This window comes from Equus quagga, chromosome 8, assembly GCF_021613505.1.
Source record: "Equus quagga isolate Etosha38 chromosome 8, UCLA_HA_Equagga_1.0, whole genome shotgun sequence".
In the NCBI taxonomy this organism is placed as follows: Eukaryota; Metazoa; Chordata; class Mammalia; order Perissodactyla; family Equidae; genus Equus; species Equus quagga.
Genome location: NC_060274.1, coordinates 113,364,288 through 113,384,566, shown reverse-complemented (window position 1 = coordinate 113,384,566; position 20,279 = coordinate 113,364,288). Strand labels below are relative to the sequence as shown.

Here is a 20,279-nt window from a genome sequence, read left to right as displayed (position 1 = left end):
AAATAGTAGAGAGAGTTTCCACATACTCCTCACCCAGTTTCCCCTAATGTTAACATATTACATAATTGCGGTACATGATTAGAGTTTCCAATGTTGAAGATTTTATTCTGAGCACTTTAGTAATATATTCTCATTTAATCCTCCTGTCTATGAGGTAAGTATTATTTTTCCTATTTTATAGATGAGAAAACTGAGGTTTAGATTTGTTGTTGTTGATGTAGTATCTTATAGGATCAGTTCCTATTATAGTGCATTTTAGTTCAAAACATGTCTTAGGCATGTACCATATAGAAGACAGCATACCAGGTCAGGAGTAAGGTATGAACCCTGGACCAGGGACGATTTGAGTCTAGTGGGTGAAATAAGCATATGAATAGATCATTTCAACAGATCATTAGATTTGTTTTTAAACTGCTCAAGGTCACACAGTTCACAAATGATCTAGCAGGGGTTCCAATCTCATACGTTTAACTCTAGCTCCACACTCTCAACCAAAAAGGTTAAGAGGACGTGGACTTGGAATGGGTGTTCTCTGACTCCAATAAACCTTTCTGCTCTAGCACATGCCTATTCTTGATTGTTATCACCTGAATCCATTAAAGAATTCACCCATTCAACAAATGTTTAAATATTATGTGCATTTTACTTCTTCGGATTCTTGGAAAATTTAGAGCTGTTCGATTTTTTTTTAGGAGCAAATAAGAGTACTATTCATGAAAGCTTAAATAACTATATAACCCAATAATCAAGACTCATCATAGAGCAATGTATGATCAACATAGTGCCAGAATGCTCTGTGAGATGTAATTAATTTTCACATATAAGGGATTCAATAATCCCAAAGTAAATATCAGTGCTACCATGAGCTTTAGCAAGAAACCAAATTTGAAATATGCAAATTTAACTATTAGTTTCACAAAGACATTAAAATGTTCTGGAGCCTATTTCATTATTTAAGAGAAGGCTAGTGAATCCAGTGGCATGCCAGAAAAGAACAGAAACAGAGTCAGGAAGAATGGGGAAAAAATTAAGTAGCAATAGTTAAACTATTAAGAAAAGGTAGAGTAAAATGAGTGAGAGTGTGGGAACAAAATTCTTACTACCAAGTTTACTAAATAAGCAGAAAGTTAATTTGAGGCTTATTTTACCTACGGATCATGTTCCGGGTATGCCAAACAGAAGGAAATGATTCCTTTAGGACAGATGTATAGTTACGGTTTAAATCCCGTCCAGCTAAGGAACACCGATAATTTCCCACAATCACACCATCTGGATTCAGCATGGGTACCACCTTGAAGATGAAAGTGTCCCGAAGCAACTCCGCATCACTTGAGTCTCCTAAAATATAATCTAGGAAGCCTTTCATGATCCAAGAGCTGTTGGTTTCTCCTGGATGTACCCTTGCAGTCAAAATTACGGCCTTTCGCTTTCTTGAGTCGTTCTTCAAGGGTGTAGTGATCGTTAAAACATACACCATATTCCTAGCAATCGTGTGGCACAAGACACGTATTTTACAAAACTTTGAGCGTACTGGGTCATTATTAATGCTAGAAAGGTATTCTTGCAGGTTGGTGTATGTGTATGGATAGCAGTGAGCAAAGTAGCAGGTATCTTTGTTGTGTGGAAATTGAAATGTCCATGTCAGAGAGAAATAATGGCGCCCATCTTGCCCCTGATTGTTCCTATAATACTTGATTTGGTCTCCTATTCTCTTCCAGCCAATATTATGAGACTTGGCCTCTTTTTCAGAATAAAACAGTGGACGCATACCCCTATTGTAAAGACTAGCAGGCTTGGTGAAATTGATAATGGTGAATCTGTAGACTATTCCTGCTTGGGTATTAGTGACTTGGAAATAGTACCACTGGGTGTGTTTATTTGTGAAGAGGTCAGGGCGCACCGTCAACTGGTATTTATATTCTGCCCTAATACACAAAAAAGGAGGGGAAAAAAGCACATAAAAATGATATTCAAGTTTAAGTTAAATAACGAAAATTATTTTATTTTTACCTATTAATAGAAAGCTTTTTGGGGAGGAAATAATGTTTATTTAGGCAACATCCAACAACAAATAATTGCAAGAGAGAAAAGTTTAAAAATTTTCTTTTGTTGGTTGTGAAACTGCTTCCATGCTAATTCTAAAGACTTTTTATTCCTTTGTAATTCAAGAGAAGACATAAAAATGGGCATATGATAAAAAATTCTATATTTCAACCCAATTATATTTCCTATAAAAGAAATGATTACAGAGTTCATGAAACTGAATTAAAGTTCAATGTTTCTTTTTTTAATTCAGACATACATGTCTGTTTTCTATTAGAGTCTAACTGTAGGGATCTGAAATAATTATCACTGAGAAAGGCTTAAACCATACGTAAATTAATATGACCACATAGACTACAAAATTTTAAATTCTTTGAGGACTATATTTGATATAGACTATATATTTGACATTTGCATCCTCCATACTTCGTCATCAAGGGTACTTAAATAAAGGCAAACTTTTACTGGTATAGTATTTATATATATAACAATCTTTCCTGGTTAGTTGTGACTTTTTTCTTTACCAAGTAACTTTCTCTTATATCAGCAGTATGCATTTAGTGTGAGTGTGTAGTTATAAACAATGACCTAGGAATAAGTGAAATGAATGTTGCAAAATCCTGATAGCTGTTGAATCTAGGTGATGGGTATATGGTAGTTAATGTAGAACTGTATTATTCTTTGTACTTAAGTGTATGCTTAAACATTTTCATAATAAAATTTTTTTAAAAGAATGCCCTTGGATAGCATGCATGTTCCCAAGCATATCTTATAGAACACTCATCCCAAGAATTGTTCCATTAAAAATTTAGAGAAGCTGTGTGTGTGTGTGTGTGTGTATGTGTGAGTGAGACACAGGGACAATTCATATTGGCATACTTAAAATGTACAGTACAGAAACTTGCTTAACTTTAACTCATAGTTATAAAAATTATTTGAACCCAGAATTTGAACCTTTCATACCCCCACCCCAAATCTCTAATTAGCATCTATACTTCAAGGAATGACAGTTAGGTAATGGGTACTAAAACTTTAATGTACTTAATACAGAAAATAAGAAATAGTTGAAGGTCTAGCCCCTCAAATAAAAATAATTAAAACCTACACTTTGACTACCTTCTGTAGATTACCACTCTCAAACCTTGCTTCAAACATCAAAGTATTGTCACAGTTATCCACAGGCTGCTTCAAGGGTGTTCGGTTGCCCCCAACTCGGGAATACACAAAACAAGGCTCTTTGTAAGCTGAGGAGAGAAGACCATAAAGATATCAAACCATATCTAAAGTATACAGGCTATTCTGCATAGAGTTTGGAGCTACAGTACAAGTATAATTGAAGTGTCACTAAGGATTTCAAATTTTAAAGTAATTTGACATTAATATGTATTTATGTTGAAGTAAGAAAGACTTAAGAGTATTTAGACTAGAAAAGCAATGCATAAAACAAATTAATGCATTTCTCACATTAAATATACTTATTCCACTTTTGGTTATTATGAAGTAATTGGTCCCAAACTTGTCCTTTCCCTGTAAATGACTATAATACTGGACAACAAAATATGAGCTAACTGTTTTCATACATTTGGACAACACATAGACCGGAACTATATAGGGTTCTTGAAAGGAGATAAATACATGAAGTAAGCCCATGTTTAACCCTGGCTTTCTTCCTGGGAGTACTTTTGGACTACATCCTAGGAAAGTAGCACTTAAGACTAGCATAACAGTCTTGCTGAGCTGAAGAGGGAAGATTGTTACTTGGGGCTGCTGCAATTTGTGAGGCAGGACACCAGAGAGAGGAAAGCTACAAAGAGGGAGAGCTTCAACAATCTACATGGTGATTCCCCAGTCTTTGACTGAGGGCTTGACAATATAAGCACAGGATAAGACTAAGCAAGATGGGAAAGAGTGCTACTGTGGGACTGAGATATCAGAGGACATACAATTCTAGGATAGACTGGAATTCTAACCTATCCAGAATGGACAGACTTCACTGAGCACCCCAGGCATTCAATCATGACTCCAAAAAGACTGCACAGTAGGCATAAGAACCACATTCAAGAGTAAGGGCCATGACCTAGGACTAGGGACAAAATGAAAACAGACTTGCTCTTACAAAAAAATAAAACCAAGCCTGAAAGAAGCAAACTGATCTGTCAGCAATTTGGCTGCCTTCCAGATCAAAATTCAACATAAGTATAAAAAAGAACACAATACAGACTCCTACACCAAATCTTTCACAATATCCTGCATATGATTAAAAAAAATCATGAAGCATGAAAAGAAGGAAAAATGTGATCCATGTTCAAACATACACACACACATATTCAACAGACTCCAAGATAACCCAGATGTTGGGATTAACAAAGGACTTTTAATACAGTCATGTACCACATTATAAGATTTTGGTCAACGACAGACTGCATATATAATGGTGATCCCATAAGATTAGTACATATAACCTAGATGTGTAGTAAGCTGTACTATCTAGGTTTGTCAAATACACTCTGTGATGTTTGCACAATGACAAAATCATCGAAGGACACATTTCTCAGAATGTATCCTCATCATTAAGCACCGCATCACTATATATGTTAAAAGACTTAGATGAAAAGAGAGAGATAATGAACAAGTAGATTAAGTAATCTCAAAACAAGAAATGGAAACTATAAAAAAGAACCAAATGGAAATTCTAGAAATAAAAAGTACAATAACTGAAATGAAAAATTTACTATATGGTCTTAAGAGAAATTTAATATTTCAAAAGAAGGACTCAGTGAACTTAAAAACAAATATCCAAACTCAAGGACAGAGAAGGAAAACAATGAAAAAAGACCCAGTGGCATGTGGGGTACAGCTAGAAATTCAACATATATGTAACTAGAATTTCAAAGGACAGAAGAGAAAGAATAGTGTGGAAAAAACATGTGAAGAAATAATGGCTTAAAATTTCTCAAATTTGGGGAAAAAAAACCCCCACCCTACTAAGCTATGAATCCAAGAAGTTCGGCAAACTCCAAGCAAGATAAATATAAAGGTAATTAAATCTAGGCAGATCATAGTCAAATTGCTGAAAACAGCCAGAGAAAAGGATATATCATCTATATGCAACAATTATATAAATTATGACTGAATTTTTATTAAAGATGACAGATATCAGAAGACAAAGGAACATCTTTAAAGGGAATATCTTTAAAGAAAAAAATTTTTAAATAAAAAATGTCAACCCAGAATTCTATATATCCAGCTGTTTGAGGACTTCCCTCTCCTTCAGCTACAGGTTTGGAAGCCATGCTGTCCTCCTACCCTTTCAGGCCTAGAAGACATAATGCTTCTGCTCTGTTGACAGTACTATGTTGCTTCACCATCCTTTGTCAGTCTCCCTTAACCCTGTCCATACTTTTGTAAGTTATACTTTCATTAAACTTTCTCAAATTGCCCCAAGTATGCCATCCAATTCCTGACAAGACCCTGGTTGACTCACCTCAACTATCTTAATTTTTTTTTTCCTTTTTCTCCCCAAAGCCCCAAAGCCCCCCGGTACACAGTTGTATATTCTTCGTTGTGGGTCCTTCTAGTTGTGGCATGTGGGATGCTGCCTCAGCGTGGCTCGATGAGCAGTGCCATGTCCACGCCCAGGACTCGAACCAATGAAACACTGGGCTGCCTGCAGCGGAGCGCGCGAACTTAATCACTCGGCCACGGGGTCAGCCCCAACTATCTTAATTTTTTATCAGATCTTATTTAAGTTATGTGTGGAAGTTCTAAGGCAGGTTAGTCACTTAAATATCTGAAATCAAATTTAAAAAATCAGAGATGCTTCTCTCCAGTTGTTTAAAAATATGTGAGTATAAGATTTATAGAATTACTTACTGTATAGAAAACAATCCCTGTGAATTTCTCTGGTTTTCCAGCCCTTTAAATAAAATACATAAGCTCCCTGGAAGTTATCTTTTATATATACTCTAAGACACAGAATTCTGATGGTGAAACTCTTCAGGAATCCCATATTTCCTCATGTTGGTGCTTTAGGAGCAGCACAGTTTAGGATATAGGCTGAGATTTCTATGTTTTATTATTAGCACACTATCATAAAGCAGATATGAAATTTTGCATTACTAGAGCTCTCAAGGTACAATTATTGATCTTGAGCATCAAGAACACTTTCCTGAGATATAATCTTAGATGCTATTTGCAATGTGGGGTATTTTCCTCTTTTTAAGATGACAATCCCAAGAAATGCATCAAGCTGGCATGAAATGAAAAGAATACCGTTGCATGAACATCACATGACCTATCAATAAGAGAGGGGAACAATAGTTGCAGGGCACTGCACTGAACTTATCTTAGACAATTGAAGTGAAGCACAATTCCTTTTAAATATAACTCTCCATTCAAATGGCCAATGTGATGTTTTATTTTAAAGTAACTTTGCATAAACTGCAGTTCACTTTCAAGAATATAATTAGCACTAAGTTAACATTTGAATCAATGTGTAATCAAACATCTTGATGGGGACAGGGACTTCGTGGTAATCTGCAATTTACACTATAAACAGGAAAACAAATGTAACTAAGAGATTAATCCAGGTACCAAATTATATTTTATAGCAACATGTCTCATTACGTACTCACCATCTTCAGCCAGATAAACCACAGTATCTTCCTTGGAGTTTGGATAAACTGGTTCAGTCTCCAGGCCTGTTGGGATGTACACTGGCTCAGGATAAAAAGGAGTCCAATCTGGAAAAAAAAGAGAAAACATTATTTGAATATGATTTCAAAATAAAACAAAAATTTTATTGTATGTTTTCAAATTATTCATTGATAGATCTAAGCTAAAATTTAGTGTTTCATGCACAGCTGGATTTTACCAAGGGTTTCTTGGAAGTAATAATGCACATTCTCACACTGTAACAAAACCCCTAATATTTCATCTGCACCTTGACAGTGAGTAGTTTATGATTATTTGGTGCCATTATAGATTTTACGCTGATGTTTCTATTTCTCCTGAGCGCTTGATGCCTTTTTGACCCACCTCTGGAAATCTTGCTCCACCTTTTAGTCCCCTTTTCCCTGTATCTCCAGCCTCTTGCTTGACAATGGTTATCCCCTAAGCTTATAAACATGTTCAAATTTCTTCTATCTCCCCAAAGGAAGGCTATCCTTGGACCCCCACCTTCTTTCTTAGCTATACCAGCTTTCCTTCTCTTTATTATTTTTAGGACCAAATTTCTTAAATGTTGTCTGAAACATGCTCAAATGCATAACCTATTTTTGACCAAATTTTTGACTATGATCTGTTTGATTGGAAAAAAATGACTTCACAGCCCAACTACTCTAGTTGTTCCTACTTTTTAGTGGAACAAGAATTTGGTGATGACTCATTCTCCTACTTCTCATTTATTATTGATGGGTGTGTGCCAGACTATGCTTATCTCTGGGAATAAATATGCTCCAATAGAGGGAATCAGTATCTATGATCCCAAATACATTCAATGGAACAATTAAAAAAAAAAAGAGGGGCTGGCCCAGTGGCTCAGCGGTTAAGTTTGCATGTTCTGCTTTGGCAGCCCGGGGTTCGCTGGTTCAGATCCCGGGTGTGGACATGGCACCGCTTGGCAAGCCATGCGTGGTAGGCATCCCACATATAAAGTGGAGGAAGATAGGCATGGGTGTGAGGTCAGGGCCAGTCTTCCTCAGCAAAAAAAGGAGGATTGGCGGCAGATGTTAGCTCAGGGCTAATCTTCCTCAAAAAAAAAAAGAAAGAAAGAAAAAGAAACTAACGATGAGAAACAAGTACTACTGGACAAACAAACATTTTGGGGATTATGTGTACAACTGCTTTAGCAAAAGAAGTGTATTTGTCATAATGAATAGGGTCAAGCCTAGCTACGGAGAAAGCACAGACTAGAATATTGATGCAAATATGCATCACTGCACATTGCAGGGTTAACTGAACACACAACCAAATAATCTGATAATAAAAAATAAAGCAAATTACAACTAAAAAGTGACATTCTCATTAGTTGAAAATCTTAAGCAACTCAAACTAAAATTAATCATGAACTAATAACAGCATTGATTCTCAAAATTTGGGGAATTTCAGTTATTTGCCTTTGTGCATGTTTAATATCAAAAGTTGCATGACAGCCGATTTCCCAGTTAAAGAAATAGAGATTTCATTAATCTCTTTATGCTCTTATTTAACTACTTATTAATCAATAGTCCTATTGTAAAGAAATATGAAACTCCATCATTAGAACTCAAGAAAGAAGTTGTACAATAGGGTCAAATTTGCAGCTTATCAAAGTACCCTTACTGAGGACCATATTTTGGCAATCAGTCTTAGCCTACTGCAATCTACCTAGCTTTTGCTCTTTTCAGTCCCATACCCACTGTTCCATGAAAACTGTTCTTGGCATCGTATTTGAAAAAGAATAGGCACTCAGTTAAATGTCTATAGCTTAAGTGGGTGGATGAATGGGTAACTGGACAACTCAGATGGAGCTCTTATGCATAAATTCCCTAATTTAAATGATGGAATACTGAACCATTGCGATAAATGCTTTGTGTCTTGCAATATCTTCATTGCAAAGAAGCTGCTCTAGAGCTGGGACTGCTTAAGTAGAGATTTGGGCTGAAAATGGAAGTATTTCCAGATTTTCTGAGAATTAATTCACATTAAAGAATTTCATCTGTATTGCACTTTAACACCAAGATGGATTCCTAACATAAAGACTTCTTTATAGCTATCCAGCGTTAGCTTTTGTAGGTGTCATTAAGTCAAGTAGCCAAGCAAGTTCTATACTCTTTTAGAAGCTTCCCATTATCAAAATCTCCTGCCAACTTTGTTGATTTCTTCTATCCAAAAAACCACTTAAAGGTGGTGGTTATCGCTGTCCCAAGAGAACTCAGATGTTTATGCAAATATGCTGTTTCCCAGTTCTTTCAAAGCCGCAAACTTTTGAGGCACCAAAACAGCACTGCAGTCTTTTCAATTCTCCTTGGGTCAAAGTCATGTCCCAGAAGAAAAGTGGAGAATGCACTTAGCATTTACCATGTCTTATGAGCACCAAAACAGTGCTGTTTCTGCCATTATGTCTCATGGATCACCTGGTGAACTTTTTCTCTTTGTCCTTTAGCCCCTTTCTCCATAAGCCTTAGGTTTGGCTTGAGGGGCCAATATCTGAGACAACACTATGCCCTCAGTCCTATACCATACATTTTTTTTTCTTGTTAATCTTTTTTTTTTTTTCTTATTGAGGTCATAGTAGTTTACATCATTGTGAAATTTCAGTTGCACCTTATTTCTTGTCTGTCACCACATAAGTGCTTCCCTTCACCCCCTGTGCCCACTCCCCACCCTCCTTCCCCTGGTAACCACTGAACTGTTTTCTTTGTCTGTGTGTTTGTTTATATTCCATGTGAGTGAGATCATAGGGTGTTTGTCTTTTGCAGTCTAACTTATTTCGCTTAGCATAATCCCCTCCAGGTCTATCGACCTTGTTGCAAATGAGATGATTTTGTCTGTTTTATGGCTGAGCAGTATTTCATTGTATATATATATATACCACATCTTCTTTATCCAATCATCAGTCAATGGGCACATGGATTGTTTCCATGTCTTGGCTATTGTGAATAGTGCTGCAATGAACATAGGGGTACCCATGTTACTTTGGATTGTTGATTTCAAGTTGTTTGGGTAGATACTCGGTAGTGGGATAGGTGGGTCATATGGTAGTTCTATTTTCAGTTTTTCGAGGAATCTCCATACTGTTTTCCATAGTGGCTGCACCAGTTTGCATTCTCACCAGCAATATATGAGGGGTCCCTTTTCTCCATACCCTCTCCAACATTTGTTATTTTTAGTCTTAGTGATTATAGCCATTTTAACAGGTGTAAGGTGGTATCTTAGTGTAGTTTTAATTTGCATTTCCCTGATGATTAGTAATGTTGAACATCTTTTCATGTGTTTATTGGCCATTTGTATATCTTCTTTGAAAAAATGTCTGGTCATATCCTCTGCCTATCTTTTGATCAGGCTATTTGTTTTTTTGTTGTTCAGTTGTGTGAATTCCTTATATACTACAGAGATTAAAACCTTGTTGGATATATGATTTGCAAATATTTTCTCCCAATTGGTGGGTTGTCTTTTTGTTTTGATCCTAGTTTCTTTTGCCTTGCAGAAGCTCTTTGGTCTGATCAAGTCCCACTTGTTTATTTTTTCTTTTGTTTCCCTTGTCCAAGAAGACATGGTATTTGAAAAGATCCTTTTAAATTTTATGTCAAAGAGCATATAGTACCTATATTATCTTTCAGGAGTTTTATGGTTTCAGGACTTATCTTCAAGTCTTTGATCCATTTTATTTTTTTCTAAGGTGTGAGATAATGGTCTGCCTTCATTCTTTTGCATGTGGCTGTTCAGTTTCCCCAACACCATTTATTGAAGAGATTGTCGTTTCTCCATTGTATGTTCTTGACACCTTTCTTGAAGATTAGCTGTCCGTAGACGTGCAGTTTTATTTCTGGGCTTTCAGTTCTGTTCCATTGATCTGTGTGTTTGTTTTTGTCCCAGTACCATGCTGTTTTGATTACTATGGCTTTGTAGTACATTTTGAAGTCAGGGATTGTGATGCCTCCAGTTTTGTTCTTTTTCCTCAGGATTGCCTTAGCTATTCAGGGTCTTTGGTTGCCTCATATGAATTTTAGGATTCTTTGTTCTATTTCCATGAGGAATATCATTGGGATTCTGATTGGGATTGCATTAAGTCTATAGATTGCTATGGGTAGTATGGACATTTTAACTATATTTATTCTTCCAATCCATGTGCACGTAATCTCTTTCCATCTCTTTATGTCATCATCTATTTCTTTCAATATTGTCTTACAGTTTTCATTGTATAAGTCCTTCACCTCCTCGGTTAAATTTATTCCTAGATATTTTATTCTTTTTGTTGCAATTGTAAATGGAATTGTATTCTTGAGTTGTCTTTCCATAAGTTCGTTACTAGAGTATAGAAATGCAACTGATTTTTGTAAGTTGATTTTGTACCCTGCAACTTTACTGCAGTTGTTAATTATTTCTAATAATTTTCCCATGGATTATTTAGAGTTTTCTATATATAAGATCATGTCATCTGCAAACAGTCAGAATTTCACTTCTTCACTCCCTGTTTGGATTCCTTTTTTCCTTTCTCTTGCTTAATTGCTATGGCCCAAACCTCCAGTACTATGTTGAATAAGAGTGGTGATAGTGGGCATCCTTGTCTTATTCCTGTTCTCAGAGGGATGGCATTCAGTTTTTGCCCATTGAGTATGATGTTGGCTATGGGTTTGTCATATATGGGCTTTATTATGTTGAGGTAATTTCCTTCTATCCCTGTTTTCTTAAGAGTTTTTATCATAAATGGCTGTTGGATCTTGTCAAACGCTTTCTCTGCATCTATTGAGATGATCATGTGGTTTTTATTCCTCATTTTGTTAATGTGGTGCATCATGTTGATTGATTTTTGGATGTTGAACCATCTCCGTGTCCCTGGTATGAATCCCACTTGATCATGATGTTGATCTTTTTGATGTACTGCTGTATTCAGGTTGCCAGTGCCTTGTTGAAGATTTTTGCATCTATGTTCGTCAGCAATATTGGTCTGAAGTTTTCCTTTTTTGTGTTGTCCTTTTCAGGCTTTGGTATCAGAGTGATGTTAGCCCCGTAGAATGTGTTTAAAAGTATTCTGTCTTCCCTAACTTTTTGGAATAGCTTGAGAAGGATAGGTATTAAATCCTCTCTGAAAGTTTGGTAGAATTCTCCATGGAAGCCATCTGGTCCTTGGCTTTTATTTTTGAGGATGCCTTTGATTACTCTTTCAATCTCTTTACTTGTGATTGGTCTATTCAGATTATCTATTTCTTCTTGATTCAGCTTTGGGAGGCTGTAAGAGTCTAAGAATTTATCCATTTCCTCCAGATTGTCCATTTTGTTGGCATATAGATTTTCATAGTATTCTCTTATAATCTGTTGTATTTCTGTGGAGTCTGTTGTTATTTCTCCTCTTTCACTTCTGATTTTGTTTATTTGAGCTTTCTCTCTTTTTTCCTTTGTAAGTCTGGCTAGGGGTTTGTCAATTTTGTTTATCTTCTCAAAGAATCAGCTCTTTGTTTCATTGTTACTTTCTACTGTCTTTTTTGTTTCAATAGCATTTATTTCTGCTCTGATTTTTATTATTTCTCTCCTTCTGCTAACTTTGGGCTTTGTTGTTTGTCCCTCTTTTTCTAATTCTGTTAGGAGTAGTTTGAGATTGCTTATTTGTGATTTTTCTTGTTTTTTAAGGTGAGCCTCTATTGCAATGAATTTCCCTCTTAATATGGCTTTTGCTGCATCCCATATGAGTTGGTATAGTATGTTTTCATTTTCATTTGTCTCCAGATATTTTTTGATTTCTCCTTTAATGTCTTCAATGATCCATTGGTTGTTTATGTTGTTTAGTCTCCACATCTTTGTCCCTTTCTCGGCTTTTTTCTTGTAATTAATTTCTAGCTTCATAGCATTGTGATCAGAAAAGATGCTTGTCATTATTTCAATCTTCTTAAATTTATTGAGGCTTTCCTTGTTTCCAAATATACGGTCTATCCTTGAGAATGTTCCATGTGCACTTGAGAAGAATGTGTATTCTGCTGTTTTTGGATGGAGTGTTCTATATATATCTATTAAGTCCAACTGGTCTAGCTTTTCATTTAATTCCACTGTTTCCTTGTTGATATTCTGTCTGGATATTTTATCCATTGATGTGAGTAGAATGTTGAGGTCTCCTACTATTATTGTGTTTTTATTAATATGTTCTTTTAGGTTTGTTAATAGTTGCTTTATGTACTTTGGTGCTCCTGTGACGGGTGCATAGATATTTATAAGTCTTATGTCTTCTGGGTGGAATATCCCTTTAATCACTATATACTGCCCATTTTTGTCTCTCTTTTCCTGTCTTATCTTGAAGTATACTTTGTCTGACATAAGGATCGCAATACCGGCTTTCTTTTGTTTGCCATTAGTTTGGAGTATCCTCTTCCATTCCTTCACTCTGAGCCTGTGTTTGTTATTGTAGCTGAGATGTGTTTCCTGGAAGCAGCATATTGTTGGGTCTTGTTCTTTAATCCATGTTACCACTCTGTGTCTTTTTATTGGAGAATTCAATCCATACATATTTAGGGTGATTATCAATACATGAGAGCTTAACACTGCCATTTTATCACTTGTTTTCCTGTTCTCCTGCATTTCCTTTGTTCTTGTCCTGTGTATTTTGGTCTACCAATTGAGTTATGTAGTTTTTTATGTCGTGTTTTTTTGTTTTCTCCTTATTATTTGTGTTTCTGTTCTGCTTTTTGTTAATGGTTAAATGAGGTTTGTATTCAAAATCTCATAGACAAGGGGCCTGCCTGGTGGCACAGTGGTCAAGTTTGCATGTTCTGCTCCAGCGGCCAGGGGTTTGTCGGTTTGGATGTCAAGTGTGGACCTATGCACCACTTGTCAAGCAATGCTGTGGCAGGCATCTCACATATAAAACAGAGGAAGCTGGGCACGGATGTTAGCTCAGGGCCAGTCTTCCTCCTCAAAAAGAGAAAGATTGGCAGCAAATGTTACCTCAGGGCTAATCTTCCTCAAAAAAAAAATCTCCTAGGTAAGATAGTCCAGTTTCTGATGGCCTCTTATTTCCTTAGACTAAACTAATTCAGTCCCTTTCCCCTTTCTCTCCTAAGTTGTTTTTCTCACATCTTATTCCATCTTGTGTTGTGAGTTTGTGATTAAAATGACAAGATAATCTTTGTTTTTGGTGTTTTCCTTTCTTTTATCTTTAATGCTATTCCTGAGTATTTATTAACCTATTCTGATATATAGCTACAATTTTCTTATTTTGCCTACCTATTTATCTCCTTACTCTGTGCTTTGTAACCTCTTTCTCCATTTTTTTTTTCAGGTATGAAGGACTTCTGGAGGATTTCTTGGGGGTGGGGGTCTCTCATGGCTACGAACTCCTTTAGATTTTGTTTATCTAGGAAAGTTTTTATTTCTCCATGATATCTGAAGGATATTTTCACTGGATAGAGTATTCTTGGCTGAAAGCTTTTGTCCTTCAAAGATTTGAGTATGTCATTCCAGTCTCTCACAGCCTGTAAGATTTCTTCAGAGAAATCTGCTGAAAGCCTGATAGGGCTCCTTTGTAGGTTATTTTCTTCTGCCTTGCTGCCATTAGTACTTTTTCTTTGCCATTCAATTTTGCCAGTTTCACTACTATATGCCTTGCAGTAGGTCTTTTTACATTGACATGTTTAGGAGATGTGATAGCATCTTCCACATTGATTTCCATCTTCTTCCCTAGGTTTAGGAAGTTTTCTTCTATTATTTCTTTGAACAAACTTTCTGCTCCATTCTCCTTCTCTTCTCCCTCTGGAATACCTATAATTCTTAGGCTGCATTTCCTAGTTGAGTCAGATATTTCTTGGAGACTTTCTTCATTTCTCTTTAGTCTTAGTTCTCTCTCTTCCTCTATCTGGAGCACTTCAACATGTCTATCCTCGATTATGCCTATTTTCTCCCGTATGATGTCCACTTGAGCATTCAGGGAATCCACATTCTGTTTTTTCTCTTCCATTGTGTCTTTCCTCTCCAATACTTCTGGTGGATTCTTCTTTATTGCTTCAAATCTTTTGTGAAGTAGCTCCTGAACTCATTGACTCATTTCTCTACATTTTCTTTTAACTCACTGAGTTTTTTGATGATAGCTATTGTGAATTCTCTGTCACTTAGGTTACATATTTCTGTATCCTCAGGACTGATTTCTGGGTTCTTGTCATTTTCTCTTTGGTCTGGAGATTTAACATAATTTTTGATACTGCTAGAAGGCGTGGGTCTGTTGTTTCACATTCTGGTATTATTTGGTTGCAGTTACTGCCTATTGCCACTGGGTGGGGGTTAAGAGCTGCATATTCTGGGCACTCTGCATTCTGCTGAGATCCCAGGAACCAGAGCTGGTGCTGGGTGGTTTGGGGGGAGGGACACTTTCTTCTGCATGCTCTTGGGGTTTTCTCACTCTGCCCTCGCTATCTGCTCTCCTACGGTGTTGGCTTGAAGAGGTCACCCCTGCGTTAGCTTTCACCTCGGTGCGGGTTTTACCCTAGGCTGCGAGGGCCCTCAGGAATCTTTGACATTCCTGCAAATGAACATCCCCTCTCCCATTGCTTCCCTCCCAAGGGCCACCTACAGTCCTGGATCTCAGCCTTTTGGGAAGGGTGCAAAGTTTTCTCTTACCCTATTCCACCTCCTCTGAGGGGGGCTCCAGCCTCTCCATCCTCCATCATGTGACTGTGTGGGTCTCTCAGATGTCTTTTGTGTTGTGTTTGGAGGTCCTCTGTTGGAGTATGAATGTTTTTTCATTGCTTGGTGGAGGGGTGAGATTACCAGGAAAGCTTACTCCATTATGAATGATGCTGATGTCGCTCTCAAAATAGATTCATTTTGTTTTAAAGAAAAAAAAAAGACAACTCCTTGCCAAAGACTACCGCTTGAGGCTCTAACCACCAGGGAAGCAGACAGGCCTAGAAAAGTCTGAAAACAGCTTATATTTAAGTTGCAACCCTATACAAAAGTTAGTTTAGAATGTAATTCTTGTAAGACTAGCAAATATTTTGTTTTAAAGTGTTTGTTTGATGTTTCCCCTCCTTTATTTGATTAGTGTTCAGTTCAAATTTGTAAATAATACTGTTCTTGGTAACAACAGAATACTGGTTCCTCAGAAAGTCAATAAATACATATCTAGACAGTGTCTTCATGATGGTAAATCCGAACCTGTGGAAGACATTTATTTGTCCTGTATCTGTCATCCTTTTATGAAGAAAAACATAATAAAAATTAACAGCTCCAGCACTGATTACATCATACTGATGTAAAAGCCTAAGTGGATGACAATGGATATTCCATTTTCCATTATCTCTTTTTTCACTTGGTCACTGTAATACTTTTTATCTGCCATCAAGTTCACCTTTGATTGATCCCACTTTTTGATGATTAATACATAGTATATGCAAGTGATCTTATAAAACAGATGTCCAAAAGTCATGGAAAATTCCAGGAGTAATAAAATTTCTGAATTAAAGGTGCTTAATTTGGAATGCTTTTGATAAGTGATTACATTTTATTAAACAATGTGTTTACTCTATAAAAATTTAAAAGTATACCTTAAGCAAAAAGAAAAAATATCCATAATCTCATTACACAGAGATAAATATCAACACTTTGGTTTGTACCTTTTCAGGCTTTCTCTCCTTCAACTATCCAGCAAAGATGCTTTTAGCTACAAGTAACAAAAATTCTCAATGTAAACTGGTTTAAACAATAAGAAAATTTATTATCTCACATGTCTAGAAATCCAGAAGCAGAGTGGATTCAAGGTCTGGTACAATCAGTGGCTCATGGTCATCTAAGGCACAGTTTCTTTGTCTCTCCACTTTGTCATCCTCTACTTTGAGGTCCTCCTTAGGCTGGATCCCTTATGGCTGTAAAATGTGAACAATGTGGCTGCCAGTAGAACAGTGTCATGTACTAACTGACAGACTAATTAACTGAAGTGGAATTGATACTTGGGAGTCAATCACAATGTCTTCTTCATGTACATGACATCATTCTATATAAACCAATCATCAATTTGTTTTCCCCATTCTACTTAACTAAATATCTTAGAAATTTACTTTGTTAATATACATAGATCTCCCTCATTTTTTAAACAGCTATGCAGTGTTCTCTAATACAGATTACCACTATTTGACCACAGATGAACATTATAGCTATTTCTTTAGTGGTGGACATTTTGGTTATTTCTAATAGTTTATTTACACTGCAGTGAACATCCTTATAATATGCTGCTATTCATGTGTTTGAATGTCTTTAGGTTAGATATCTATTAGTAGAAATGCTAAATGAAAGAACATGTGAATTTTACATCTTGATATATGAAGCAATATATACTGCCCTTGAAAAAGAGTAAGCAATCTCATTTATATCTTGGTGCAATTTGTTTGAGGATACCTTTTCTCACTTAGGTTACAAAGTTATTTCATTTTTTTCTCTCTCTTAAAAGCAAAAGGAGCCTATTGGCTCTCAGAGGAATCAACCTAACGTTTGCATACAAGTGAAATCTCATTGACTATCCCCATAAAACTTTGTCTGAGACTACTTTAGAAAAATCTGTTTACAATCTCCTAGAACTGCAGTGATGTGTTGCATAACAACGTTTCAGTCAACAATGGACCACATATACGACGGTGGTTCCATGAACTTAGTACCATATCGCCTAGGTGTGCAGTGGGCTACACCATCTAGGTTTATGTAAGTACACTCTGAGATGTTCACACAACGACGAAATCACCTAACGACACATTTTGCAGAAAATACCCCCATTGTTAAGTGACATGTGACTATATAGCATTTATTAATAGAAATTCTTTGGGTATTGATTATAAAAGGTGTTCCTTTCCAAGATTATGTTCCACTTTTCAGCAGTGAATAAAAGGTTCAAAATAGGTGATGGACCTGATTTGGCCCATGGGCCACAGTTTACTACTACAGAGCCTGAACTCTTAGCTATTTTGGTATATATATTAGTTGGCTTTCACTACATAAGAAAACTCTCCAAAACTTAGTGACATAAAGCAACAGTCATTTATTTATCTCAACTAGGTGATTCTTCTGGTATTGGTTAGGTTCACTCATATTTGAGCAGATTTGGCTAGGGGCTGGCTGATCTAGGATAACCTCAGCTCATCTCTGCATCATTCTCATTATCCAGCAGTCTAGCGAGGGATTGTTCCATGGTGACTGACCAGGGTTTAAGAGAAAGCAGAAGTGTACAAAGCCTCTTGAGGCCTAGGTTAACACTGGCACACTATCACTTATGCCACATTCTACTTGGGTAAAGCAAGTCACAAGGCCATCCCAGATTCAAGGGGTGGGGAAACAGAGTACACTTCTTGATGGAAGGGGATTCAAAATGACCTTTCAAAGGGTGAGGATACATGGATGGAGAATTGTGGCTACTTTTTAAATTGAGTAAAATTTACATATTAAATATAGTGCAATGTACAGATCTTAACTGTATGTTTCAATGAGTTTTGACAAATATACAGATGTATATATATTTTCCTTTACTGAAAAAAGAAACATGGGGGCCAACCCCATGGTCGAGTGGTTAAGTTCATGCACTCAGCTTTGGTGGCCTGGGGATTGACAGTTCAGATCCTGGCTGTGGACCTACACACTGCTCATCAAGCCATTCTGTGGCAGCATCCAACATAGAACAACTAGAATGACCTACAACTAGGATATACAACTATGAAGTGGGGCTTTGGGGAGCAAAAAAAACCAAGGAAGATTGGCAACAGATATTAGCTCAGGGCCAACCTTCCTCACTAAAATGGATTTAACAAAAAGAAACAAACAGCCAAACATTTTTTCAAAGTGGTTGTACAATTTTACACTTCCACTAGCAACGTATTAGAGTTCCAGTTGTTCTACATTCTCATATTTGGAGTCGTCAGCCTTTTAAAATTTTGCCATCCTAGTGAAAAGTGGTATCTCATTGTGGTTTTAATTTTCATTTCCCATGTTGAACATTTTTCCATATTCTTAATAGCCATCATGTCTTCCTTTGAGCAATGTCTGTTGCAGTCTTTTGCCCATTTTTTTAATTAGGTTTTTTTCTTTTTAGTATTGATTTGTAGGAATTCTTATATTCTGCATACAAGTCCTTTGTCAGATATGTGTTGGGGATTGTTTGTAGACTGTGGCTTGCCTTTTCATGTTATTAACTGTCTTTTAATGAGAAGTTTTAAATTCTGATGAAGTCAAATTTATTAATATTTCATTGTTTCTTTTTTCTTTCTGGGTTTTCTCTAAGGAAGTGTTGCCTTACCTTATGATTATGAAGATATTGTCCTATGTTTTCTTCTAGGAGCTTTATAGTGTTAACTTTTATATTTAGGTCTATGGTCTATCTTGAATTATTTTTTTGTGTATTGAATAAGGTAGAGGTCAAGGTTTATCTTTTTCTACATGGACACCAGCTTGTTACAGTATCAATTATTGAAAAGACTTTCCTTATCCCCACTGGATTGCTTTGGTGCCTTTGTCAAAAATCATTTGGACATAAATATGTTGGTCTATTCCTAGAGTCTCTATTCTGTTGCACTGATGTATTTATCTATCTTTTTTTGCCAATTATTTGTGCTCATTTTTAAAATCCACCAAATCATACTTCTACCCATAGCTCATATGGCCAGAAACAAGCCAGATGTTTAAACAAAATGTTTATTAGGAATTATACGTATAAGAAGTACAAAAACAGGGGCTGGCATGGTGGTTTAATGGTTAAGTTTGCATGCCCCACTTCAGCAGCCCAGGGTTTGCAGATTCAGACCCCAGGCGTGGACCTACACACTGCACATCAAGCCATGCTGTGGCAGTGCCCCACATAGAAAATAGAGGAAGATTGGCACAGATGTTAGCTCATGGCCAATATTCCTCACACAAACACATAACAAGTACAAAAAAAAAAGAAAGAAATACAGCTCAGTGATTTATCACAAAGCAAAGACCACTTAGGTCAAGAAATATTACATTGCCAGCACCTCAGGTGCCCCACTTATACCCTCTTCCATCACTAGTTCCTCCCTTCCCTTGAAAGGTAACCATTAGCCTTATTATAATGAAATCACTTCCTTGTTTTCATTTATAATTTCAGAACCCAAGTATTCATATATATGGATATACATAACATATAGTCTATATCTACATAAGTATAGATATGAAACTATAGCTTTGGGGGCCAGCCCCATGGCCGAGTAGTTAAGTTCATGTGCTCTGCTTTGGTGGCCCAGGGTTTCACTGGTTCAGATCCTGGTCGCGGACATGGCACCACTCATCAGGCCATGCTGAGGTGGCCTCCCACACAGTACAACCAGAAGGACCTACATCTAGAATATACAACTATGTACTGGGGATCTTTGGGGAAAGAAGAAAAAAAGAAGATTGGCAACAGATGTTAGCTCAGGTGCCAATCTTTAAAAAAAAAATAAACTATAGCTTTCTTTTGCCTATTTTTGAACTTTACATAAATTGAATTACACAGTATGTATTCCTCTCTGCCTTCTTTCACATATTTGTGAAATCAATCCATCTTGTGGCATGTTGTCATT

At 36.6% G+C, this 20,279-nt stretch overlaps 1 protein-coding gene across 1 annotated transcript in view; it reads right to left on the bottom strand.

Moving 5' to 3' along the window:
- Window positions 1-20,279, bottom strand: part of AGBL3 (AGBL carboxypeptidase 3) — an 82,998-nt gene that overhangs the window by 48,862 nt on the left and 13,857 nt on the right. Inside the window, exons 5-7 of the mRNA XM_046669388.1 lie at window positions 6,678-6,785; window positions 3,149-3,287; window positions 1,149-1,925 (exon numbers count right to left, since the gene is read on the bottom strand). Of these exons, the coding sequence (XP_046525344.1) occupies window positions 1,149-1,925; window positions 3,149-3,287; window positions 6,678-6,785 (1,024 nt within the window). The remainder of the gene's footprint in view (window positions 1-1,148; window positions 1,926-3,148; window positions 3,288-6,677; window positions 6,786-20,279) is intronic.